This window comes from Panicum virgatum, chromosome 8K (assembly GCF_016808335.1).
Source record: "Panicum virgatum strain AP13 chromosome 8K, P.virgatum_v5, whole genome shotgun sequence".
NCBI classification, from domain to species: Eukaryota; Viridiplantae; Streptophyta; class Magnoliopsida; order Poales; family Poaceae; genus Panicum; species Panicum virgatum.
In genome coordinates this window covers 4958402-4984451 of record NC_053143.1, presented here as the reverse complement: position 1 = coordinate 4984451, position 26050 = coordinate 4958402, and the positions used below count along the sequence as shown (strand labels likewise).

At 47.1% G+C, this 26050-nt stretch overlaps 3 protein-coding genes across 5 annotated transcripts; 1 reads left to right on the top strand and 2 right to left on the bottom strand.

The window, feature by feature from the left end:
* Positions 1-3995: 3995 nt before the first annotated feature.
* LOC120645340 lies at positions 3996-5037 on the bottom strand. Its single transcript, XM_039922141.1, has 2 exons — positions 4257-5037; positions 3996-4152 (listed from the first exon to the last, which is right to left on the bottom strand). The coding sequence occupies exons 1-2, from the start codon at positions 5035-5037 to the stop codon at positions 4145-4147; spliced, it is 789 nt and encodes a 262-aa protein (XP_039778075.1). The 3' UTR covers positions 3996-4144.
* Positions 5038-11421: 6384 nt separating this feature from the next.
* LOC120643663 (protein FAM135A-like) lies at positions 11422-15773 on the top strand. Of its 3 annotated transcripts, none has more exons than XM_039920095.1 (14): positions 11422-11668; positions 11855-11953; positions 12265-12432; positions 12510-12577; positions 12722-12908; positions 13161-13427; positions 13512-13648; positions 13774-13963; positions 14063-14122; positions 14214-14462; positions 14562-14820; positions 14907-15112; positions 15221-15271; positions 15375-15773. In XM_039920095.1, exons 1-14 carry the CDS (start codon positions 11585-11587, stop codon positions 15663-15665), a joined length of 2316 nt encoding a protein of 771 aa, XP_039776029.1. In that variant the 5' UTR covers positions 11422-11584; the 3' UTR covers positions 15666-15773. The 3 variants fall into 3 exon arrangements, with proteins under 3 accessions (XP_039776029.1, XP_039776030.1, XP_039776031.1); XM_039920096.1 differs by having other exon boundaries at positions 11868-11953; positions 12278-12432; positions 15375-15665; XM_039920097.1 differs by having other exon boundaries at positions 11622-11668; positions 11868-11953; positions 15375-15665.
* A 5337-nt stretch (positions 15774-21110) lies between these two features.
* On the bottom strand, positions 21111-22947 carry LOC120643662 (protein ROH1-like). The gene has a single exon (XM_039920094.1). The coding sequence runs from the start codon at positions 22740-22742 to the stop codon at positions 21465-21467; it is 1278 nt and encodes a 425-aa protein (XP_039776028.1). The 5' UTR covers positions 22743-22947; the 3' UTR covers positions 21111-21464.
* Between the last annotated feature and the right edge of the window lie 3103 nt (positions 22948-26050).

Here is a 26050-nt window from a genome sequence, read left to right as displayed (position 1 = left end):
AATGCTGCTACTCCTATGTGTTCCGTTGAATCACACATAAGCAGCTTGCGCTCGATCATCTGCAGGCTGCCAAACAAAAAATGAAAACACACAAATGGGAATTCTTAATTTGTAACTCTACCAGTTAAGTTAAGGTCGCGAACTGTATAACAACACGTAAACATGAAAAACACATTGCCTTGTTTTTGTGCTAGTTAATACCGGGGCCGTACCGCGCGGGCCAGTACAGCTCCCCCCCCCCCCCCCCCCCCCCCCCCCTCCAACACACACACACGGCGCGGCGCGGCCCCCATGCCGAGCACCTCCTTTTGGCTGAGGACGGGTCGCCGGAGCGAGGAGAGGAGTTGGCTGTAGATGGTTCTGTCGCATGGGCTTCGGGAGGCTGATGCGCTTCGAGTTGGCAGTGAATACACATAAGGTGTATAATCCTCATTTCACGTGGCTTTCTATTAAAAATGAGTATAATAATAGATGTGGTGTCCTACACTAAATTACCACAGATTTATAGTGTGTTACGACAAAGATATCTTTTTTAGTGGCCTGTGGCAAAATCCACATTTTAACGGTGCCCCGGAGCCAATTTTGCCTTAGTTATATCTATATTGAGTGAAGGATCAGAGCTGCACAACCACCGCAAGGGCGCTGATGAACAAGCTACCAGTTCCAAATGAAAGGGCCCAGGTGAACTAAACACCACACTACAAGAGACAGGCAGTTTGCCGGTCATATTTCTCACTGCAAAATGTTTGCCGTGTGTTGCACACGGCAAACAATACACGACAAACAAACGTCGGCAAAGGCCACTTTTGCCGTGTGCCATTTCTTGACCACATTTGCCGTGTGTCTTATCTTCGCCGTGTGTTTTGTGTACTGGCGCATGGCAAAGGCTGTCGTTTGCCGTGTGCCAGAAGTTCGCCGTGTGTTTTATTTTCTGGCACACGGAAAATGCTTTCTTTGTAGTGTGCCAAAATTTGGCGGTGTGTTGTATCTCATGGCACACGACAAAGAGACGTTTGCTGTGTGTCCGATATTATGCACACAGCAAACTTCGTGTTTCCAGTAGTGAGTAGCGAATGGAAGACACCTGGTGAGCCAAACATCAGTAGCAAATGGAAGATCCCTGGTTCATCACCGTCAGCAGCTAAGGAACCACTACTTGCTGCAAATCTTTAATCTAATGACCCAATCGACCTAGTTGACATCAACGTACATGAAATCCTCTTCTACTGAGTACAAGTGACAGCGAACTCGTTCTTGCAGATAAGAAAATCATTGTCGAGAGAATGCTCTCCACGGATCAACATCTCAAACTCACAGCCTCCCCCATGGAACTTTTCCGAAGTTGGGTGCACAACCTTGCTCCTGCGGCCTCACAGTACAGGCACCGGACATGCTCTTTTTGTACAGAAAATAAATGGTCAGAAATCATATCACCAAAATACATAGTGTGTAGCATTGCAATCCTGTTAAAGTTTCGTGCGAGGCAACATGGTATCAGTAAAACAGTAAAACAGTGATGATTCACTACCGGAAATCGCTAGAATGTCGTGTGCCTCTCTCTTTGCCGTGTGCTTTTTGTCGGGCACACGGCAAAGAGCCACTTTGCCGTGTGCCACAGCGAAAACGCACGGCAAAAAAAAACACGGTAAAATCCATGCTTTGCCGGGTGCTGACACACGGCAAAGACTTTGCGGTGTGCTTTTTTTCTTGCACACGGCAAAGTAAATAGTTTGTTGTGTGTTATTTTCGACACACGGTAAAATTATAATTTTTTTCTCTTCTCACCTCGAAACTTTTTCTACCCACCACATATAACATGTAGTACCCCAAGTTAAAATTGGGTACATTTTTAAATTTTTTGCTATATATAACTAATTAATTGCATTTTGAGCAATTTTTTGAATCAAGTCATATTTGAACTGCAAATGATTCAAATAATAGAATAAAATGAGTAAAAAATAATATTCATGTTATTTAGCCCAGTTTGAGGCCTTACACGTGAAATGAAAAGAAATTATCAACATCTTGTCTAGAAAACATGGCCACGAACGTGTGTTCGAATGATTTTAAAATTTTTAAAAAAGCAAATAAAGTCTGAAAATTATGAGATTTGTCAATATCTCGTTATATCATATGTGGAGGTAGTGGTAAAAAATTGAGTAGGTTTCGTAATTTTTTCACATACGATGCTTACAAATGAAAACATCTCCGGAGAAGACTCGGAGATTTGAGAAGGATGCAGTTAGGTTTGGAGTAAAAGTGATGATCGAATTTGAGTTCGACTTCGAAAGTTTTTCTACTCTTCACATACAACATGTGGTACTTCATATTAAAATTTGGTATATTTTTGTATTTATTTGCTATATTTAATTAAATAAATACATTTCAAATAATTTTGAAAAAATAAAACTTTGTCGTGGGCTGTAATTGGGCACATGGCAAAAATGCCATGTCATGAATCCATCCCTTCAAATGGAGCTCTCCTATTGGTCCTCACCTCTCTCTCTCTCCCACCACTACCTTTTATCCTCCGCCTCGACGCCATCGCAGACGTCGCAGCCGCGGCATCCGCGAGCCTCGCTGTGCCGCCCTCCCGCTCCCGCCCTCCCCTCCTGCTCCGGCCGCCGCGCGGGGCGCGTCCGCTCCGGATCTGGCGGCAGCATGGGCCTCGAGCTCGACCGACGCTCGGAGAGGCCGGATCCAGCCCCGGCGCGGGCGGATCCGGCGGCGGAGTGGGGGCGCGGTGGCGGCCCGGAGCAAGATCCATAGCGTCCTCCTGCGGCTGTGGCAGCGCTCCGCCCGAGGGGGTGCGGGCCTGCGGCGGCGGCAGCGCTCCGCCCGTGGGGGCGCGGGCCTGCGGCAGCTAAGCACGCAGGGGCGCTGGCCGGCGGCGGCGCCCATGGCCCGCGGGGACAGCGCCCGGTGGCGGCGGCGCCGCGGGCGGAGCACACGGCGGCGGCGGGGGTGGTACGGCGGCGATGGGCTTGGCGGGCCTAGGATGGGCCTCCGGTGCCACCGCAGACGAGGAGGCGCCTGTCCCCCTCGTGCATCACCAGCGCGACGATGAGGCCGAGGTGCCCCTGCTGCGGCGCACCCCGGTCAGGGCTCCCGGCCAACAGGGGCCACCAGCGGCGGCCATCCCTCCCCCTCCGGCACCGCCGCTAACCAGGAGGCGCCGCTGCGGACCACGACGGCGGTGGTGGGGACCAAGAGCGCGGTGGTGGCGGCTCCTCCAAGCGGTGATGGCGGGGACCACGACGGCGGCTGCTACGCCTCCTCCGAGCGGCGATGATGTCGATCTCGTCGCCGGCGGTGTGGATCTGGGCGGCACTGGTGTGGATCCCGCCAGCAGTACGACGATGAGAGCTCCGGTCTCCGGCGGCGGTGCTCCTAGGCGGCTTCGCGACGGCGTGCAAGGGCAAAGGGTAGGGTACGGCGTCGGCGTGCAAGGTCAAGGGGCAGAGCAAGGCGTTGGCGTGCAATCAGACAGTGGTGCCAGCGGCGGCGGAAGGCGCAGTTGTTTTTTTTATTCCTTGAAAAAAAAATTACCGAGTGCTACAAAACACACACAGTAAACTCTTTGCCGTGGGCCCGATAAATGGCACACAGCAAATGGCCTCTTTGAACACAAAGCAAACCCTTTGCCGTGTGAACACACAGCAAACCTTTTGCCCTGTGCCAAAGGCACAGGGCAAACTTCCAGCCTCCCGTAGTGATTTCAGTGCAGCATCAGGTCAAACATGGCCATCACTTCACTCATTTCATGTCGAACAAACGCAATGGGAACAATTTTTTTTTGTGTATACCGTATCCGTAGTAAAATTTCTAAAGTTTGACTGCATGCATCCTACATAACATCTACTTGGCATGGAGAGCAAAGATGAGAGTGCATACCAGTAATGGTGCTGGCTTATCCACTTGGCAGCAAAGTAGTGGCGCACCATCATCCTCTTCATTATCAAATTCAGTAAAGAAAAGTATTGGACAGGAGTCACTGAACAGCGAACCCTTCCGAGTCACGAAGAAGTTAACATGAGAGTACAGGTACTTGCACGGAGCAAAAGATAGGCAATCCTCTGGCTCGTTGCAATACTCTGGGCCACACACATTCTCGTTCACACAGCAGATGATATGAAGATCAAATTCAGGTTTCTACAGAACAGAAAAGGGGAAAAATCAGCAGAAGTCATTACATGTAATTCAGTAAAGCAGAGTTTGTTGTCAAGAGAAAATACTGGGGAGCAGAGTTACTAAACCTATCCCATCACGCAGCAGGTGTTTGTTCAACGCAGCTTGCACCTTTCTCGATAACCTCATCTGCTGGGCCTGGGAGCGCATCTTTCCGACTTTCACATGGTAGGAGGAACTGCAAATTCGTTCAGGAATCGGCGGCTGGTTTGGAGAGAGCACACTGCATAACTGCTGCACTTCTTCCAAGCTGAACTTGCTGCCCATACTATGACGATCCCCTTCCCATGAAGTGAGGAACGCTGCCTGCTGCTCAGGGTTGGGGTGCCATGCCGCAGTGGCTGCAGCCTCGTAAGCCTCTTGGATGCCAGCAGATGGGATTCGCTTCTCCATTTCTGTGATGATCGGAATGTCCGAGCACCATCTGTGTTGCTTCGCCTTCTCATCTCCCGGAGCACAGAAATTGGGATCGGCGGCACGCAGCTGACCGCAGGTGCCGACCAGGCACTGCACGACCTGGTGCTCAGACAGGTTATGGTAGCGCGTCTGGAGGAAGGAGACGAGCCCGTAGAAGGAGCGGCTTACAAGGCGGGTCAGGCTTTTTGGTCCGATCAGGTCGAGCGCCGGGGTGATTTCTGCCGCGAAGTTGGCCTCGTACCAAATGGTGTTGAGGATGATGTTGGAGGCAGGGTCGTCCATGGGGCCGTAGCAGTAGCCTCCCCTGAGCAGGCTGCGGTGGAGGCGAGAGCGCAGGTCGCCGCTCGGCAGCCTGGCCAGCGCCTGCAGGTAGAAGCCATGGATTGTGTCAAGGAGAACCATTCGCAAGGAACGGGTGTGCTGATAGGGCATGTCGGCGATGCCGCCGACGCGCAGGGGTCCCCGGCAAGCAGCAAGAGCCTACGGGATGGCCAGGCAGGGAGGAGGAGCCCCAGGATCGTCTCCGCCGAGCAACTGGCCCAAGCGCTCCACGCTCTCGCGCGGCGAGTGGTAATGCACCTCGCGAAGCAGAACGAGGGCTTGGTCTAGGCGGGAAGAGAGCAAGATCCAGGCGCGGACGAGGCGCTCCGGCTGAGGGTGCTTGGCGATCCGCGCGGCGAGCGCGAGCGCCGCCTCGAACGCCGGGGCCGACGCAGGGGAGGCGAGGGAGAACCCCGCCGTCATGCCGCGGTCCGCCACGATGAGATGGGCGGCGGCGAGGAGGTCGGCGTCGGCGAGGAGCAGGTAGCGCACGGCCTCCCATCCGGCGAGGTAGGGGAAGAAGTAGACCAGGAAGGCGACGTGGCCCTCGAGCGACCGCCGGCACAGGTCGTCCAGCTTCCGCTCGACGGCGGCGCCGATCGGGACCTGCGGCTCCCTGAGGTCCCGCTCCGGCGGCCGGAGGTCGGAGGTGCAGGTTGTGTTGGCCATGATGTTGGAGATGGGGTCGAGGAGGCCGACGCAGACGCCGGCGTCGTGGAAGCGCGCGAGCGTGGCGGGCCTCCCCCGCACGGCGAGCCGGTCGCACGCCTCCGCGTAGGCGGAGTCGATCTTCGAGAGGACGCGCGCCAGCTCGTCGTCCTGCTCCTCGCTAGAGGGGCAGAGGGCATGTCCCGACGCTGCGGCCGAACCACGCGAAGGACGGTGGAGGAGGCCGCGCCATCACCCATGGCCGCCGGCGATGGCGTTAGGGTTTCAGAATTAGGAGGGGAACCGGAAATCGAAGACAACCAGAGAATTGGCAAGGCGCGCCCCAAGAACCCCGTGACACGTGTGACCGGGTGTGTCTATTCATCGCACATGCTGTGGAAACTAGGGGGCGGTCCAAACTTGAAACTCTCAATCAAGACCACAGGATGCTAATATAATATCACAAAATGCTAATCTAATGACTAGGAAAAGACATGGTGTATTTTGCACTTGACCGCTCGTCGCCATTAGCCATAGTAATCTCATTTTTTTGCAAATCACCCCCCCCCCCAAAAAAAATCGACTCCATCCAGCCATGCCGCTCGCTGCCTGTGCGCCTCCACGACTATAGATGAGCAAACGGGCCGCCCAGCCCGGCCCGGCTCGGGCCCGGGCCGGGCCCGGCTCGATCGTGCCGGGCCAAGTTTGGCCCGTCGTGCCACCGTGCCGGGCTGCCCCGGGCTTCGTGCTTGGCCGACGGCCCAGGCCCGGCCCATAGGCCTATTTTCGTGCCGGGCCGGCCCAAATGGCCCGACCAAAATAGCGTGCCGGGCCGGCCCAAATAGCCCATAAACATATGACGATATCATTTTCACAAATGTTCAAAGAATCGTATAAGCTAAATATTATTTCTCAAATATTATTAAGTTCATATATATTAAAAAAACACATTACACCTATAAGTTAACTTATTGACAAATGACAAGTTATAAGTTCATATATAAATATATAATTATAGTTATATATAAGCTAACGGGCCTCTACCGTGCCTTCCACTAATTGCGGGCCGTGCCGTGCCACCCGACGGGACTGCCTAGCGGCCCAAGCCCGGCCCGGGACCCGTGCCGTGCCTAGCCCGGGCCTGGTGTCTTCGGGCCCGTGCCGTGCTTGGGCCGTGCCGCGTCGCCCGTGCTTGGGCCGGGCTACCGGGCCTCGGGCCTTCTGCTCATCTATATCCACGACTCCATCCAGCCATGTGCCGCCGGCCCCGCCACAACTCAATGGCAGCAAGAGGTTCGAACCGGCACCTCTTTTCTTGTTCTTGAAGGTTCGGACCGCCTCTTTTTCTATGCGAGCGCAAGTGCCGAAATCCCTAGCAGCAGCAGCGCCTTCTGTGCGCGTGCGAGCGCCGGGCTCCATGGCGGTGGCGGCAGTGCCATCTGTGTGCGCGCGAGTGCCAGACTCTATGGTGGCGGCAGTGTGTCGTTCTGTGCTGGGGGGACTCCATGGCGGCAGTGCGCAAGTCGAAGTGACGAGGGCGGCGGCAGCGAGAAAGAAGAAACGACGAGCAGGGTCTTCAGTGGGGGATTTGGGGGGAATTTGCAAAAAAATGAGATTAGCATGGGATAAGTGGGGGTGGTTAAATGCAAAATTAGCGGATATCCATCCCTAGCCATCGGATGCTGATCCTATTGTCTTAAAGTTTCCAAAGTTTGCACAGATCCCTAGTTTTTACCTCATACGGTGCCGTGACTAGAAGTTATACTATCACACTTAGTTATATTTAGATAATATAAATATTTTTATTTGTTTCGAAATAATTTCTATCTCTAAAATATTTTAATCTTATCTTGAAACATTTTAATTTGTTCCAAAAAGTTTTCATCTCTACAATATTTTTATCTTATCATGGAACATTTTATTTTGTTTTGGAATAATTTCTGTCTCAAGAATATTTTTATCTCCAACAAGATAGTATAGTTTCTATCTGTCGGCACACGTCGTCCAGCTTCCGCTCCACAGTGGCGACGGCCGGGACCTTCTCATTCATGAGGTCTGGCTCTGGCTAATGGGCCTCCCCTGCACGGCGAGCCGGTCGCACGCCTACGCGTAGGCAGAGTCGATGATCTTCGAGAGGACGCGCGCCAGGTCGCCGTCCTGCTCCTTGTTAGAGGGCATGGGCCTTGTTCGACTGGGAGATTCAGCCAGCCACAACAGTATTTTCCTCTCACACCAAATCAGCCAGCCAGCCAACCAATAGTATTTTCCTCTCACGCCAAATCAGTCAGCCATCCAACCAGCCAGCCGAACAAGGCCCATGTCTCGACGCTGTGGCCGAACCATGGGCAGGATGGAGGAGGAGGCCGCGCCATCACCCATGGCCGCTGGCGATGGCGTTAGGGTTTGAGATCGAGTTAGGTGGGAATCGGAAATCGAAAAGAACTAGAAAATTGGCAAGGCGCGCCCCCTGTTCAGGAACTGGTTCCCCCGTATGACCCCCATGAATTGAGGGCCAGTAAACCCTTGATGGTCGGATTTTTGTTATGGTCCATATATGGTAATTGGTAATCTTCAAGATCCATGTACTGAAATAAATTAAACTTCTGTTGTTGCTATCGTAGTGTAGAAGAAGATAAGCTAAAAAATCTATGGTAATTATTAATGTGAGAATAATTTCAAAAAAAATCTAGAAAATTCTTAGATATTTAGAAAATATATAGTTTTATTTAAAGATATTCACAATTCAAAATTGATATTTTGAGGTGTGACACTATATTATATCTTGGGGACCCCTAGCCCACTAATTAGTTTTAACAAGTTAACCTTTCATTTCTATAATAGATATTAAAATAGAAGATATACAAGTTGAGGATGAAGAGGATCGTGACAGGTCCTCTCTTACTACTGACAGCCTCATTTCACCATGACTATCAGAACCACCAGAACCCTAACCACATGTAACATGTATTGGCAGTGCAAGTAGGGATGATGATCTCTCCCAAATAAATTAGCAGTACCTAGTAGTACTAGCCAGTAATTGGCAGTAGTGGTAGGGATGATCTTATCCAAATAAATTAGTAGTACCTAGCTAGTAGTACTACCTAGTAATAAGATATTCTAATTGAGTGTTTGTTACATTAATGTAATGGTACATGTATTTGTACGTATAAGCTAATTCATGCATGTATGTGTGCATGTATTTAGTTTCCATAGAATTAAAATATAATTAGTGAACTAAGGGCTGGAGTTTAAACAAAAATCCAGAGAGGGTCATTGGTAGTATCATTTTCTCTAATGTGCAAATTTACCCTCGTAAGAGCATCTCCAAGAGCTTCTCCAAATCACACTATCTAAATCTCATTTAGATAATCATTTAGCTAGTCATTTAGCTGTGGAAAATCCAAAGCTTCTCCATCCATCCCCTCCTTGATTCCATTCCTTCTACCACTGACAACTCGATTCGATTCGATTCGAGGCAGTGGGGTATGGCGATGGCCCTCCTGCGATTCGATTCGATTCAATTGATTGATTCGATCTCCATCCGATTGGTTGATGCGATTCAACTCGATCACTCTAATTCAATCTCGATTCGAGAGAAGATGGCCCTCGACCTACTCAGCATGCTCAGGCAGATCATGGAGTTCGGCTTCATGATCAAGGCCGTGCTGGAGGAGACCGGCCACATCGCGGAGGACTGCCGCCGGATCGGCAACCTCCTGCGCAGGCTGCGCGCCATCGCCGCGCACCTGTAGGAGGAGGGTGCGGTGCCCGAGGCCGGCGACGGGACGGCCGGGCGGAGGTGTGGCGCGGCAGCGGGATGGCCGGGCGGAGGTGTGTCGCCTGCGCAATGGCAGGAAGGCTGGCGGTGGGACCACGCGGGAGCTAGCGAGCCCGACGGTCTTTGTTTTTTGACTAGTGAGGGGGAGGAAATAGATAAGAAGATAGCTAGCCGAGCAACACAGCTAGTCTGTTGGATCTGAATTTTGATGAAGTTTCTCTTTTTTTAGCTAACCCATTAAGAATACAGAGTCTGTTGGAGTTGCTCTAAGCATCAATTTATTGTCACATTAAGAAATTTTAGTTGCTATTCTAAACACATAGCTCTACCACTTAATAAATTTGAAGTTGAAGAATTGTTTGAACTGGTTATTAAAATTGAGAGAAACCAACTCTTATTTATATGGAATCAGTTACAAAAATTTTACAAGTGAGTTAAACATCTTCAATCTTACATTTCATTACAAAATATAAGTGTTTGCATTAATTTGATGTTCTTAGCCTTATGGTTTCTTAAATTAATTCTTTGTAATTTTCATAATATTCGACCAATTTCTTTTGGTCCAATGTAGGACACATAAAGTCAATGTATTGGATTATTTGCATGCCATTTGGGATTTCACCCGCCCCATGAACAGCAGCACTACGTGCACAACATGAGTAACCATGTGAACAAAGGATTGCATGTATAAACGCAGTAAATAAATGGTGGGTAGCACAGGAAAATTAGCTAAGATATCAAATATGGCATAGTGCTATGTGTGTAATAGGTGTCACCAACCATGTTGTTTTTCTCCGTCGACAACGAGGCGCCAATGGTGACTTCGGAAATCTCCAGATCTATCGGTATTGGCGCCTTCGGGAATCTCCAGATCTGCCGGTCCAGTCCTTCGAAGGTCCTCATAGGGGTAGGGTTTGCGTACGTGTGTCCATAGGAGTGAGTGTGTGTATTGTAAGTGTCTGCGTTGTACTGTACTAAAAAAACATGTTGTTTTTCTCCAATAAATTAGCATGCAGATTATAGTGCCAGGAGAAGTTGGACAGTTAGCTGTACTCATTTGAGCTCCATTATATTATAGTATATGTTCTTGTCAAGAACTTGTGAGAAAGAGAGGGAGTGTTCAGCAAGTGTTTAGCTCTGGTCCCGGCGTGTGTTTTGTGCCTGTGGGTGAGATCGAGTGATTATTCCAACATCGTCTATTCTCCTTGAATCCCAAATGAGTACGTTCACACAGTTTACGGAACTCGATCTGCTGGCGTCTCATCTTTGACCGAGGTGCGGGTTTCGGGTAGAAAGGAGTCGGTGTCATGAGCCAAACTAAAACGGATGAGAAATTGATTTAGAGAACAGTGGCTTCGGCCCTCAGTAATGATTTCAGCTAGAAATCTAGCTATGAAGTTACTCAAATTACTAGTAAGTTGCAACGGACAAGTGAAGAACACTATCAAGGCTACTCCCTATGTACATGTTCGATTGGATCACACATAAAAAGCTTGCTCTTGATCATCTGCAGGCTGCCAAATAAGAACGAAAACACACAAATGAGATTCTTAATTTGTGACTCTAACAATTAAGTTAATGTCTGTATATCAACATGTAAACATGAAAAGCTTTTGTGCTAGTTAAAACCGTAAAATCACTGAGTCACGTCATTTTTTTTAATTTGAATATATTTTCTTGACCATATAGATTAATTTTTTTATGGATGCATGTGATTTGTATGTTGTTTAGATATTTGTTCGATGTGTACTTGTTGTACTATTTGCCCATGATATAACCATATTGGTCCTTGGAGCAATGTTTTGTGATGGTGAAATAATTTTGCTCCAACTCTCCAAGTATGGAATATTTGTTCTTATTTCATAAAAAATATTCTTCAAAGCATGTCATCCAAATATAGTTAAGTGTAGTCTTATTTTGAAATTCTTGTCTAAAAAACACAAAGGTGCAATTAAAATTTAATTTTGATAATTTTGATACTTGATTTGAGATTTTTAGTGTTTCCAAACTTTATTTGCATGCAGATGATCTCAGCAATATGTCTCTTGCATGCAACCAACCATCGGTTCTCCCCAAAGCCAAAGCCACATGCAACCTGGCCACACACAGGGGCCAGGGACCAGGTCGTAAGGGTGGCCCCACCACGGTTCACGGGGTGTTGGGAGAGGATTGCTGGACGGTCGCCGCCGGCGTCGGCACGGGTGCGCAACGCCGCCGTGGGGGTGATCCCTTATGGGCGCCTACCGCCATGGAGACGGCACACGAGGTGGCCATCTACATCGATCGCTTCCACAACCTAGACTTGTTCCAGCAAGGGTAACGAGGATCTTGGCAAATTTCCCCTCTCCTTTTGTTTCCAAGAAAACTTGAGCTTCCTGCTTGTGATTTTGTTTCTAAATGGCACGCATTCTTTTGATTTTGCTTGATGTAGATAATGATATGCAGCTATTAGTTAATTTTGGAGAACAATAATTTGGCATTTTGTTCTATGGAAAATCATAGTGTTTGGTTGCAGATGGTACCGTATCAAGATTAGTGCCCTGTGGGAGGACGACGATCATAGGGCACCGATATCGCCGGCCAGGGTCACCCAATACGAAGGTCCGAATTCACCTTTGCTTATTCGCTTGGAGATAAAAGGAAAATGTACTTGATTTTTGTTTCATGAACAGGTTTTTTGCATGATTAGAAGGTGGAAAGTGAATGGTCAAATTGCTTGCTCACCTTTTCATGAGCATTTTGCAAGTATAATTTTTGCTAGTATAAAGATTGAACAATCCAGGAGTAGGATAAACCACTGCAAGAGGGTTAAACCAATTTAATGCTTTAAAATTAATTGCCATTTTGATATATTTCTAACCAGGTGACTTTTGAATTTCGAAATCTTTGGCTAATAGAAAATGACATGCTAGGTGGATTGTGCAGCTGTTGATATTGGTGCGAAGGGCTCATTTGGCTTTTGGAGAATAGATGATGATGACAATAGCTTCTGTACACAGCCATTTCTTGTTAAATATTCTAGGCAAGATATTTATCTATCAGTTATGGTGTCTTTCTACATACCCAACAGTGAAGATGAGGTTGAGTATTGTAATTTTTCCTTCTGTTTATGAATGGTGTTTACTTTGGCCTGATCTGTACACTTTCTCCATTCCAGGGTCCAGCAACTTCATCTGTTATACTGAAGTTTGATCTTATATATATCCCAACACTGGGAAATGGGTGGTGTGTATGTTATTGTGTTATTTCACATCCCGATACATTTTGCTGGCTGTTGTAATGTTTCTTGCAAATTACATGTGCACCCAACATCTTACAGACAACATTCATCAAATCTGATGAAATAGCTGTTTCCCTTTTGCATCATAGGACTGAAGTTGAAGATTCAAGTGACACAGAACTGGTCCCTGTTCATGAATTTAGGATCCCACATAAAGCACTCCTGGGTTTACACTCATATTGCCCTGTTCATTTTGATGCTTTACACTCTGCTCTCGTGGATCTGACAATACACATAGTGTACCTGAAAGCCAGTGTGACTAAATCATCATTGAAGGTACACAGGTTTGTGATTCTTTAGAATTTTTTGGATACTGTTTCCATTACAATTTACAAAAGCTTGTTGATGTTGAAATTGTGACAAACATACACAGTACTTAAACATTTAATCAAGCATCGGTTGCACTACATATGTTTATGATGTGCGAATAGCCAATAGGCATTTAGTCATAGACATGAATACATCGTATTTTTATATCTTTAAACATTTATAAAATTTTGTGAATAAAAGATGATATGTAACGTGCAGACGATGGAGCAAAGTTTTGGCTCAAAGTCATATGATATTGTTAAGGCATCACTAATTTCTAGGGAAATACTTCTTGAGGAATTGAAGAAGATGAGTAATGCTATTGGTAATACTCTTGAGGATTTAGATGGCACTGACTTAACTCTTGGTAAATATGAGACAATCCATCCATCAAAGTCAGGTTTGTCTAGTTGCAATAAAGGGAAAGGTACACCCACAAAGTGCACTAGTCCCCAGCTGACTGGCATCTTACGTGATTTTCTTGAGGTATTCTTCATTTTACTTGAAAATAGTTTACTCTTTTGTAGAATAATGTATTGATCGGATGCGTTGTATTACTACTTGTTTCAGAGTTCCGGTGTTATGGTTGGAAACACTTCTGAGGATGTCATGCTGTATACTCTGTCCGAGGAAGAGTTGCTTGAATTATTTCAAATTGTTAGCAACCAAGTCTCATTTATATGGAATGAGTTCTTGAAATTTCACAGGTGAGTTATCTTCTATCTTGCATTTCATTTTAGAAGAGGTGTTTTTATTGATGTGATGTTTCTTAGTCTTGTGGGTTCTTAATTTTTTTTGGCTCTTTCACTAACCTTTTGTGCATCCAATGCAGGACACATAGAGTCAAGATATTGGATTATTTGCATGCTATTTGGGATTTTGATCGGAAAGTAGAATGGTCAATATGGATTATTCATTCAAAAATTGAGATTCCACATCGCTACTTGAGAAGCATGACTGACGATTCTCCTCGCCATGGCCATTTGCTTCGAATTTCCAGTTCACGGAAGGTCCATCATGATGTAATTATCTACCCTTGAATGTTTACCATCTATTACTTCTACTTTTTTATGTGAAACCGCATTGACATATAGTATTCTTGATGGTTCCATGTATTGTAGCCTATACAGAATTCGATGTCACAGGCTGAATTGCACAGGAAAAGTATAGCACAAATGAAGGTTGGTGTTTCTCCATGTCTGGAATAACATTCAACTTCAATGCTCATGTCACTATTAAGTAAAAAGGATACTAATTGAAAGCGTACTGCAGATTAACACAAGATCAATTCAAGATATGCATATTTATGCCGATCCTTCATGTATCCCTGTTGTCCGCATAGAGAAACATGTCATGATTGTTCCGAGACATTGTTCTAGCGAAGACTTTTTAACAGATACTTCAGAGCCAGGTGACACTTTTCTGCCACCTCTACTACGAGGACTATCTTTGGAGAAAAATACTAGTAGTTTTAAGAGTGGCTACGTATTACGAGCTGTCATTTTTGTGCATGGATTTCAGGTAAGTTTCTTATCCGAACTGGTAATTAATAGTTGTTTCAACCTTATCACATCTGCTACATATTTAGTTGAAACATTTGCTGATCCCTAAAATAAACAGGGCCATCATTTGGATTTACGCCTTGTTCGAAACCAATGGCTTTTGCTTGATCCTGGAGCTGAATGCCTATTGTCTCAGATAAATGAGGATAGAACTTCAGGAGATTTTAAAGAAATGGGTAGAAGGCTTGCTAATGAAGTAGTGGCATTCCTCAAAAGGAAACTGGACAGGTATTCCAAAAATGGAAGCTGCCAAGAGATGAAGCTTAGTTTTGTTGGTCATTCTATTGGCAACGTTATCCTTAGAAGTGCCCTCACAGGTATTTTCAAACTGACCTTCAAGATTTCCTTCTGAATAGGTGGTCTGTATGTGACGACTGATCTGTTCGATCGTTCGATTTCAAAGAACCCAAATTGCAGCCATTCTTGAAGAACCTATATACATACATGTCGATATCGGGGCCTCACTTAGGTTACTGGTACAGCTCAAATTCTTTGTTCAATTCTGGCCTCTGGCTTATGAAAAGGCTCAAGGGAATGCAGTGCATGCATCAGCTCACTTTCAGTGATGACCACGACCCACAGAACACATTTTTTTACAAGCTCTGCAAGGTACATTAAATTTGGCATGAGCTTATATCAGTTAAATTTGAACTACTCCTGAATCCTGGTTGTCAAATAAACTGTTTGTCGCATGAATTCATCTTTTTATTTGGGCAGCTTAAGACGCTGGAGTACTTCAAAAACATCATTCTGGTATCATCGCCGCAGGTACCGCATATGTCCAGTTCCAGTATTCTCATCTTTTCCCAAGCTTAAAATTAGCCATCTCATCATTTTAGTTACTTGAAACTCTTATCACTCTAATTGCTAGGATGGATATGTCCCCTATCATTCGGCGAGAATCGATCTCTGCCACGCCTCATCGTCAGATAACTCAAGAAGGGGGCAGGTGTTCACTGAAATGCTCAACAACTGCCTGGACCAGATCCGTGCTCCCACATCCGAAGCAAGGGTGTTCATGCGCTGCGACGTGAATTTCGACCAGTCCGCCCAGGGACGGAACCTGAACACCATGATCGGCAGAGCTGCGCACATAGAGTTCCTGGAGAACGACATCTACGCCAGGTTCATCATGTGGTCCTTCCCTGAGTTGTTCCGATGATGATGTGGGTATGCAGCTGTTAATATGGGTGTTGGTCTGGATACATATATTGCATTATTCAGTACAATATAAGAGCAGCGTTGGGGGTTTATTTCATTAGTTTTTAGATTTGAGTCGTCCGTTTTTTTTTCCTGCTATTTACCCTTCAGCCACCCACGATAGCAGATTTTTAGTCCATTTTAACATGGGAGTGATCGAGATTGACAAAAAAAACTTGTTCAGCTACGGCTTACGAGAAACACACAAGAGAGTGAAACTTTCTATTATTCGAGATCTGATTTAAATTAAGGGCAAAGATTGCTAACATCGTTAACCGTATATCCATCGTATCCACTAATCCATGGATAGCAACTATTACAAACTACTCCATATCCGCCGCCTTGCGAACCGCCTCGTGAACCACCACCAGTGTAAGATCAACTAATGTCAGGCCTGACTCCTCACACGCCTCATCTCGATCATAATCCATGCTATACACTTCCACATCTAGCTCATCCGGCATCCATGGTCCCACCCCCAAGTGTAGAAAGCTCTCAAAAACTGTCATTTTTCAAGCTCTCTTTTTTTTTAGTTTAGAGGAGCTCTGTAATAAAGGCTTTTTTGGCTCACCTCCCTCACGGGCTTGTTCTTTTTTTTTTACCAAGCCTCCATCTTCTTAAGTCTGTTATGCGGGGGAACGTATCTGGTGCAAACCAAAGATCTTGTGCAAACCCGTGCAAACCTACTAAAAAAAGTTTCAAAAAATTCTGAAAAAAATCATGAATGTGCTTCTCAACTTACCTTATCTATATACAAAATTTTATGGTCAAATTCATCTTACTCTAAAAGTTACAAAAAAAGACAAATTTTCTGACAACAATAATGGTTCAAATGCATCTCAAATTTGTCTTTTTTGTAACTTCTAGAGTAAGACGAATTTAACCATGAAATTTTATATATAGATGATGTAATCTGAGAAGCACATTCATGATTTTTTTCAGAATTTTTGGAAACTTTGTTTAGTAGGTTTGCACAGGTTTGCACAAGGTCCTTGGTTTGCACTAGATACGTTGCCGTTATGCGGAGCAAAAAGAAGAAGGAAAAACATGCTAATGCCAGGAATTACATGTTCCTTGGTTAACATTCTTGCTACTCCTGGGCAAGGAAGCAATAGAATGAAATTAAAATTATCATGGATTTCATATCATACTCAACCACAATTTTGAAAAATAAAGGTTTTCTTTTTTATTATTTTTGGTGCAGCTCCCTCACGGGGTTGTTCTTTTTTTTTATTTTACCAAGCCTCCATCTTTTTAAGTCTGTTAATTATGCGGAGAAAAAAAAGAAGGAAAAACATGCAAATGCCCGGAACTGATCCTAGAAGATCCCAACTAGGAAGCACCATTTCATCAAAAAAAAAAACTAGGAAGCACCATCCTTACAACTGACCTACATGTTCGTTGGTTAACATTTTTGGTACTTAAGTATCTTTTAACACATTCTCTACTCTTGGGCAAGGAAGCAAAAAATCGGCACGGTTGGGTTTCGAACCCATGTTTTGAAGGCAGGAATCTCTCGCATTACAACTGCGCCACACCCATGTTTGTAAATATTTATGGTATTTCCCCTTTTATACGTTGATTTGATCATGTTTTGTTTGGGAAAAATGAAATATGCGCACTGCAAGAACGAACACAGGTCTATGGAGGTAAGACTCGGGAAACTTGCCACCACGCTATGAAATCGTTAGGTGATGCCTTGGACGCATTAGCTTATTTATCACATCCTCGTAACTTGGCCCTATTATAATGAGGAACAGATTTGTCATTCATCATTTTTCTTTTTGATCTGGAATTAAAATTTACAATTGGTATTTCTCCCTCGCAAGAACTCCAAATTTGATGGGGTTTGTTTCTAAATTTTTCTAAAAACAGTATCTTTTAGTTAATGCTGCTATTTCTTAATTGTTTTTTAAATAACATGTTGAAAGCATCTCGGCCCCTAATTCGAGTTTTGGTAATGACAATATTTGTGAACTAACAAAATTCTTGAGAAGATTTGAGTATAGGTTCGTCCATGAGAATGGGAGCTTATATTGATGTCATGAAGATGATTTGATGATGATGTTCAAAGGATAAGCTCAAAGTAAAGGTATATTGTAGGGTTCTTTTTCTTTTGCCGGTCATGAGGTGATTAGAGAATGAAAATGACTGGATTAATAGGATAAATAGTCGTACTATCAAGAAGGGTTGTTGTGTCTTTGCTTGACTGTTCCATATTGCCATTTTGCTCAAACAATAGCATTGCATGCATGAGGGCTAACTCCGTTTGAAAATGGCAAACTTAGGTTTCAAAATGAGCACGAACTGTTTAGCGCAGGCAGTCCGGCCCTAGAAAAATCTGGGTAGAAACCTTGTGTTTCTGTGTTGTGCCGATATGTTAAAGGTGGACGGCGGATGGTCCGCCACCTAACTGTTCTAAGCATTGGTGCAAAGGTCGGTTGAAGGCTTCTTTTGGAAAGCTGTTGATCGGTTGAACCAATGGCAATGTTTTTGTTGTGACCGGTTTGTTGAGCTGAAAATGAGTACCGGTCCGCCGGCAGATTTGTGGAGATAGACAGAGACTCGTCGGTTCTGGCTACGCGCGCAGGGTGAACGGTAGACGGTCCGCGGATGGTCCGCCGGTCACTTTCAAGTTTAGTCAGAGATGTTTTTCTTGTCTCGTGCCCGGTTATATCTTTGCTTATTTAATTTCTTGTTATTTACTTAGCATTTTACTTTTCTAGAGTTTGATTTGACTCTTGTCACCCTAGGTTACAAACCCCACTAGTTTTAGGTTCTACTTAGACATAAAAGCTCTCTTGTGTTACTAAGTAAATTTTCTCTAGTATATGTTTTTAGTCAAAATCGCCTATTCACACACCCTCTCTAGCCAGTATCCTAGATCCTAGGAAGCTTTCTATATTTTTAGAGTTCTCCTAATAAAACTTTAAATTTAGTTAGAATTTTAGCTAATCTATTAGAGTTGCTCTCCGGCAACTAAAGAGTTTTCATCGTACAGGAATTGGGATTCTCCTCGACAAGCTAATGGAAAGAAAGATTACGTACGGTCCTTGGGTTGTGCCAAAAATCACGTGTCGGCAATCTCCATCACATGCATTACGAGAAATCCATCTGCAAACTCCAAGCGAAGGGACTGACACAAGGGACCCACATCTCCAGCCGAGGTAACGCAAGCATGACGCATCGGTGACGCCCAGCGGGTCACGACGCGCATGCAGCGGCAGCGGCAGCGGCAGGTGGAGCCTGCAGGCAGCCGCCGACCTCCCCACCTGACTGCCATTGTCCTCTTCTATACGTTGGCACCTGCTCGAAAAGGCCAGAGGTCAGCAATGGAGACCACAGAGGCACAGACCACTGCTTGCAGCAGAAACAACAAGAACGACACCTCTGGCTTCCGGTCAACGCAGCGCCATCCACAAAAAAGCTTCCGAGTGCGAGTTCTTCCGTGTGATACAGACACTGATGAAGAATAATGGTGATGCCCAGCCAATGCAAACCAGAAAGTCAAGAGACCTGTTCTGAGTTCTTCCTGGCCTGCTGCCTCTTGTGAACAAGTTCATGAGAAAGGAGGGAATTCATCATACTCTCTGCGGGGAAATGTGGCTGGTGGGCCGAAACAAGAGCCCTGAATGATAAGGCTTGCTGCTGCTACTAGCAAAAGGAAAAGGTTAGTGAGGTTACAGAGGGCACATGACAGTGCTGATGATGCATCATGGGTCTGATGATGATGATGATGATGATGGAAGCTCACTCTGCTGCAAAATTTCAGAGGGGAGAGCGAGGAGGGATGGTAAAAGTTCAGCATTCACAGCACGACGATGAGAGATCTTGAGATCTTTCCTCAGTTTGTGTTTCCTCTGTTCTGCGCATTGTTGTCGCTTGTCAGATGCAGCTATATCTGCTGCAACATTCTTCAACTACTGACAGGAACTTTGCAGTCAGAAAGGTGATTAAATAGGGAACAAGTACAGTTACCGAAGCCCACCACGTAATGTAGAGGCACCAAACCTGATTAAATATCGGTAGCGCCATGTGCTTTTGGCCTGATCTTGCTACAATCTGACACTTGAAGGCACTACGTTGGAGAAGAAAGAGACCATCAACTACCCGGACTAAAAACGGCAAGATCCTGACACTTGGATAATAAGCCTAAATAAACACAAATCGTGTCATGTCATCGAGTACGGAAAATGATATGCAATGGCCTCGATTGTTAGTGCCTTCAAAATATCTTCCAGCTTTCTTGTTTTCATACTTAAGAAAAAGTAGCGGCTTCTAAACACAAATTTATTTAATGTGAAAGCTACATACATTTAGTCATGTTGCTGTACTTCAGATATTCTCTCTGCATCTCATAAATATAGCCACATCACACAAGTCAAATCAAACCATCATGAAGATGAGTAATCCTCTATGTGCACTCAGACATGTACCAAGATTGAGACAGAACTGAGTTGTTAATTGTGCATTCAACTAAATCATGTACAAGGATGAAAAACCGGATTTTCGAAATTCAGTCGCTTTCCTGCAACAACCATGGCCGCATTTCTTTGCAGTTTGCAGAAATTGTACAAGGAACAAAGCCGGAAGTAAAAGCTCTGGAACGATATTGACCAAAATAGCATAGCACTGAGACACTGAAGCTAAGAGCCAACAACTCTGCAAGATTAAACCGCAGAGAATTTCTGAGTAGATTTCTCCTTGTTAGCATTGACAATGAACATCACATACCCAAATTGACTCACATGCTTCTGGAACACAACTTACTCGAGCATTGGCGGCTATATGTTATATACTGCACAAATTACAAGAGCTTGACCTTTGGATGAGCATGAACAACCAAAATACAGCCATTTCATGAAGTAGGGGGAAAATTATATCTCATGTCCTTCATCAGGCCTTTTTTTTCATTGTTATGCCTTCAAAATATCTTGCACCTTGTTTTCCATTTTTCCTCGAGGAGATTGTAGCGTCTATTCTGGATACCATTCAGATCAATTTATTTAATGTGAAAGATCATCTAGTTGATCCTATTCTTCAGATTCAGATATTCTCTTTGCAACTCATAAATACCGTAATATCATACGAGTCAATCAATGCATAATGAGCAATTCACTACATCACTTATAGACTTTTTTTTTTGATGTAACACTTAAAGATATATTGGCAGATTGAGACATAAAACCAAAATCATGCATTGCATGAGCTCATACGGGATACTGAAAATTCTGTCTTGTCTTAAATTGATCACCACATTTCTGCTACAACTATCGTCACATTTCTTTGCACGATGTATTGAAAGAACAAAGAGTAGATATCCAGAATGACCGAGCAATTTCTTCAAATAAAAAAAGAATGACCGAGCAAGATAGGATATCATGATAATCCAAAGATTGCAACGAAGTAATCTAAATTTAGTTTTTTTTTTGTACATTTTTTCTCCTTGTTAGCATTGTCAATGAAAGTCCCACTTGTGACTCAGATTTTTGCAAGACAAATTACTAGAGAACCAGCTGCACACACGTGACACTAACAAAAACGGCTAAGATTGACACCAAATGCAGCATCAAAACATGGGAATAAGGAATCATCTTTACCGAAAGATGACACCTTTCCTTTCCCCTTTCTGTAATCCTTTACAGAAGGATACACATTTTATACGTACTACTACTAACCGATCACAAGAGCGGAAAAACCAAGAACAGGGGAGCTACCTATCACCACCACATTGTGCGATCAAAGGCAAGATCTTGATGGCTCAATCGGCATTGAGCATCAGTGAATCAAGACCCTCCATTCGGCTGCGCACGATGCGGTGGAAGACCTCCCGGACCTGCCTCTCGAGCGGGTCCAGCCCGTCCTTCATGGCAGCGCACACCGTGGCGAGCTCGGCCGCAGCCTCCCGCACCTCGGCCTCCCGCTCGCCGGCGAGTGGGGCAGGGGCCGCGTCGATAGCCTCGGCGAGCCTCTGCGCGCACTTCTCCAGCGCGTGGATTTCCCTGAGCAGGCCGCACGAGTTGCGCCGGTCCTTGCGCTTGCCCTCCTCGGCGAGGCGTTCCTGGAGCGCGAGGAGCGGCGGCGCCCAGGGGAACGCGGCGCGCGGCGGCGCGGCGGGGAGGTGGTTCGCCTGGAGCGCGCCGCCGCGGTCCGGGCAGGGGACGGCGGCGACGAGCGCCCACGCGGCGAGGTGGAGCAGGCAGCCCATGGCGTAGGCCGGCGCGGCGAGGCCCGAGGCCTCGCTCCCGCGCGGCGCGGCCAGGCCGGCCCCGATGGCCTGCAGCTGCCGCGCCGCCGACCACGTGCGGGACACGCTCCACGAGAGCGAGCGGAAGTGGGCGGAGGGCGACGACGACGAGGACGAGGAGGAGGAGGCGAGCGAGGCGGCGCGGGAGGGCGACGCCCGCGCGCGGCCGAAGGAGCGGTTGCGGTGGGAGGCGAGCAACGAGGCGACCCCGGGGCAGCCGCCCCCCGCGGCGGCGGCCGCGTCGTCGATGAGTAGCACGGCGAGGTCGGCGAGCGCCTTCCGCGCGCGGCGGAGCTGGCCCTCGTGGATCTCCCCCCCGGGCGGCGCGAGCAGCGCGGACGCGGCGATGCCGGCGAGGCGCTCCCACCGGCGCGCCTGGTCCACCCCGTCGCGCGCCGCGTTGCAGACGTCGAGCGCCCTGACGGCGCGCTCCCCGAACTCCGCCGCCAGCCTCTCCGCCTGCGCCGGGAGCGCCCCGCGGCGGCGCGCCTCGGCCGCCAGCACCCGGAACTCCTCCTGGCACAGCAGGAACACCTCCAGCAGGCGCCGGATCCACGCGACGGACATGAACCCCTCCTCCTCCCCGCCGGCTGCCCTCAGGTCCGCGAGGTGCGCGGCGACGTGGGCGTGGAACTCCTCCATCTCGGGCTCCACGCCGGGCGGCGGCACCGCCGCCGCAGCCGAGGCCGGGGTGTCGCGGCGGAGGGAGAGGAGCGAGCGGCCGAAGGAGGAGAACGGGGAGGAGTGGGAGTGGGACGGCGCGGATGAGCCCTGCAAGTCCGTGGCCGGCATGGTCCCGGCGCCGGGCGAATCAGAGCGCGCGGATCTTGGGAGGAACGGGACGAAACGGCGGGGGCGGGGTGGCGGCTCAAGCAGGCGTTTTTTTTTCTTTGATTGCGTTGCAGATGTGGTGGTGGCGGAGGTGGGTGGAGGAATGGCGATAGGGAAGGGAGGGTGGCGTGTATATATATGTGGGAGGGGAAATTGGGAGATTAGCGAGGCGTGATTAGTTTAAGGGTTTCTGGGGGGGGGGGGGGGGTTGGGGAAGAAGGGGTCGCAAGAGTCCGAGCTCTGAGGTCTGATTCTGAGCTCAGCTGCTAATCATGGCGGTTGGAGTAATTTAGTGGCGAGATCGTACTACCGATCCGCTTTATTTCGTGGGCGCAAATATTCCTCTGGTTTTGGAATGTCCCCGGTTTTTCTTTAGATTTTTCTCTCTCGCGCCGGTTTTGCTGCGAGGTCCCTTGGACTGTCCTGTAATTGCGTCCAAGCCCTTCGTGATGAATCGCCTAGCTAGCTAGCCTCAAATGTTGTGCCCATCCGCAGCGTTAGAGCAACTCCAGTAGGACTTTTAAATTTGGGTGAGCAAATGTCCATTTATAAGTCCACTTCTAAATTTTACTCATCTAAATATATGTCTCCACTCCAGCTGTCTCAGTAAATTGGACTTCCAACAATTGGCAGCCCAAATAGAGGGCCACCAAATTGGGGGTGGGGAGAGAAATTTGGAAGGCTTACCAAAATAACAGTCCATTTGCTTTCTCTGCTGGAGATTGATTTTTGATATCCATCGACTAAATCTTCATATAGAAGCTCATTTGTTCTCTCTACTGGAGTTGCTCTTAGGAAACGGACAAAGGGAACCGCAGAAAAAGGCTTAGAAGCAATTGTCTAAATAAGCGTAAGGGCATGTGGAAATCGACCTTAACCGGTATCTGCAGATAATGTTTGTTTGGTTTTATTTTTCTAAAAAAACATCGTTTTTTCGTCGTGCGCCTCCTTTTTTTTGCACCTGATTGGAAAACCCACAATAAAAACAGAAAGTGGACGCCTCCAAAGAGACACTTCCCGTAGTAATAAGCAGGAGGAGGGGGGAGAAGAAAACTACTGTCCCCTCCTTCACGGGCACCTGGAAAGAAAAGAGGAAAACCGGAGGCAGGCACCGGCGCACAGCAGCAGCAATGAGTAGCGAAGCCGAAAGTGGCGACTCACTCGGCGTGGCACGATCACGTGCGGCTCAATCCTAACCACACCTAGGCCCCATGAGCAGCTCTCTCCCGCGGAGCGCGAGCCCGGGCGATCGCGACGCGCAATGATTGGCCCGCGCCTCGCATCATCACGTCCTGCAGCTGCAGGTAGGAAATCGCGGCGGCGCGAAGAGCAAATCCGCGGGGGGCTCGCCCGCAAAATGCGCGTGGGCCCGCGTCGCGCCTCGATCGCGCTCTCTACTCTAGCTTGGTTTAGTTTTGGGTTAGGTTAGGGTGAGGATTAGTTTAGCGTGCGGCCTGATCGGCACGGACGGTGGGGATTAGAGAGAGGATTTGTTTTTTTGTTTTGTTTTGCTAGTACTGTACTTGAGAAACCGAGTCGTGGACTCGTGGTGGTGTCACGCGGAAGGGAGAAGCCTCAGCAGGGGGACGCGGGAGCGGCGTCGGGGTCCGGTCCGCGGGGCCGAGGGCACGCGCACGGGCGTTCCCACCACCGAGATGACGGCGCTGCCCCCGTCGGGTCGCGGGGCGTCGGCGCCCGACGCGGGGTAGTTTGGGTAAGCAGCGGCAGGGGTTTGCTTGTAAACTACGAGACGAATGTGATGAGCCTAATTAAATCATGATTATACAATAAATTACTATAGTAAATCTATAGTAAACATGTGTTTAATATTTCAAATATGCAAAAATTCTCTTTCAAAAATTTTATATTAGGCATCTAAGACAAGGGCATAGCAGAAAACACAAGATGGGTCAGTCACGTGGACATGCAAGCATTAAAAGCAGTTATAGACATATGGGTATGTATGTAGTACTCCATTGAAATTGTTTACTATAATATTATTTATAGATGATATGAACATGCTACATAGAGTTGCTCTCTATAATCATACGGGAGCCCTTTAGGGCCATAGTGGGTTGATTACTAACTGTTTACCTGGTATCGGCCCCCTTCGATTTGCCCCTCCGCCACTACGTGCGAGCGTCGCGCGTGCCAGGTCTTATCATATCATAGCTGCTCAAGTCAACCCGACCCACTTGACAAAAAATCCGATTCGATCTGACCCGATTAATGTATGGGCTGGATTTGATCTGGAACTTTTAATCCAAACCTTGAAAAAAAATCCAACCCGATTAAAAGATTAAATATATAAAAAAATAGATTTTACCCGACCCATCACGTACCAGACAGGATTCCGAAGGGAAAAAAAACCTGCAGGCTGCTTTTTACTACATCGATCACGTACCAGTCGGACGTGCCTTCTTCCCTCCATGGACATGGACAGTACGTTCGGGGGGAGGCAGCGGACAAAGCCGCCGTCGTGAACGTCCAACGGAGTGGACAGGCGGCGACCGGACCCTCCCCCCACTCTCCACTTGTCGCCTGTCCGATTCGGCAAGCGCTGTGGAGTATGCTTGCCGCGGCCTGTCCGATTCAGTTCTTGTACGTTCTGCAAAACAGTTGACAGGCAGCATGCAGCTCAACCACAAAGAGAATATGCATAGGGCTGTGTTTAGATCTGTAAAATAGTGGGAAAAAAAGTCATATTGGACAATGTAGCACACTATAACACTTTTTTTGTTTATGGTAATTATTGTCCTACCATGACCTAACTAGGCTCAAATGATTCGTCTCGTCATGTATATTAAAACTATGCAATTAGTTTTTTTATTTATCTATATTTAATGCTTCATGCATGAGACAAAAAAATTTAATGTGATAGATAAATAGTGAAATTTGGATAGAGAAATTTTAGAACTAAACACAGCCTTTGAACCCATTTCATCAATCAATGCAAAAGGTATGGGGTTCTCGGTTCTCCTCCATCCCATCCGAATCCAATTAGCCCATCCATCCGATCCATCCTTTTCAGTTTTGCCTTCTCCGCACGCAACAAGATGAGCGAGTGTCCGTATCCGCACCCCCTCGCTGTCAGCTCACCAAACCCTAGAAAGGGACGCCTCTGCGTCTAGAATATCAGGTCCCTTTCGGATCTCTCTCTGGACATGCGCCCAGCAGCTCTAAATTATCATCCATAACTAAAAGACCTCATCACTTGGATGGAAGCAAACAAACGCCTGATCTCACTGGCAAGCACAGATGCTGACAGC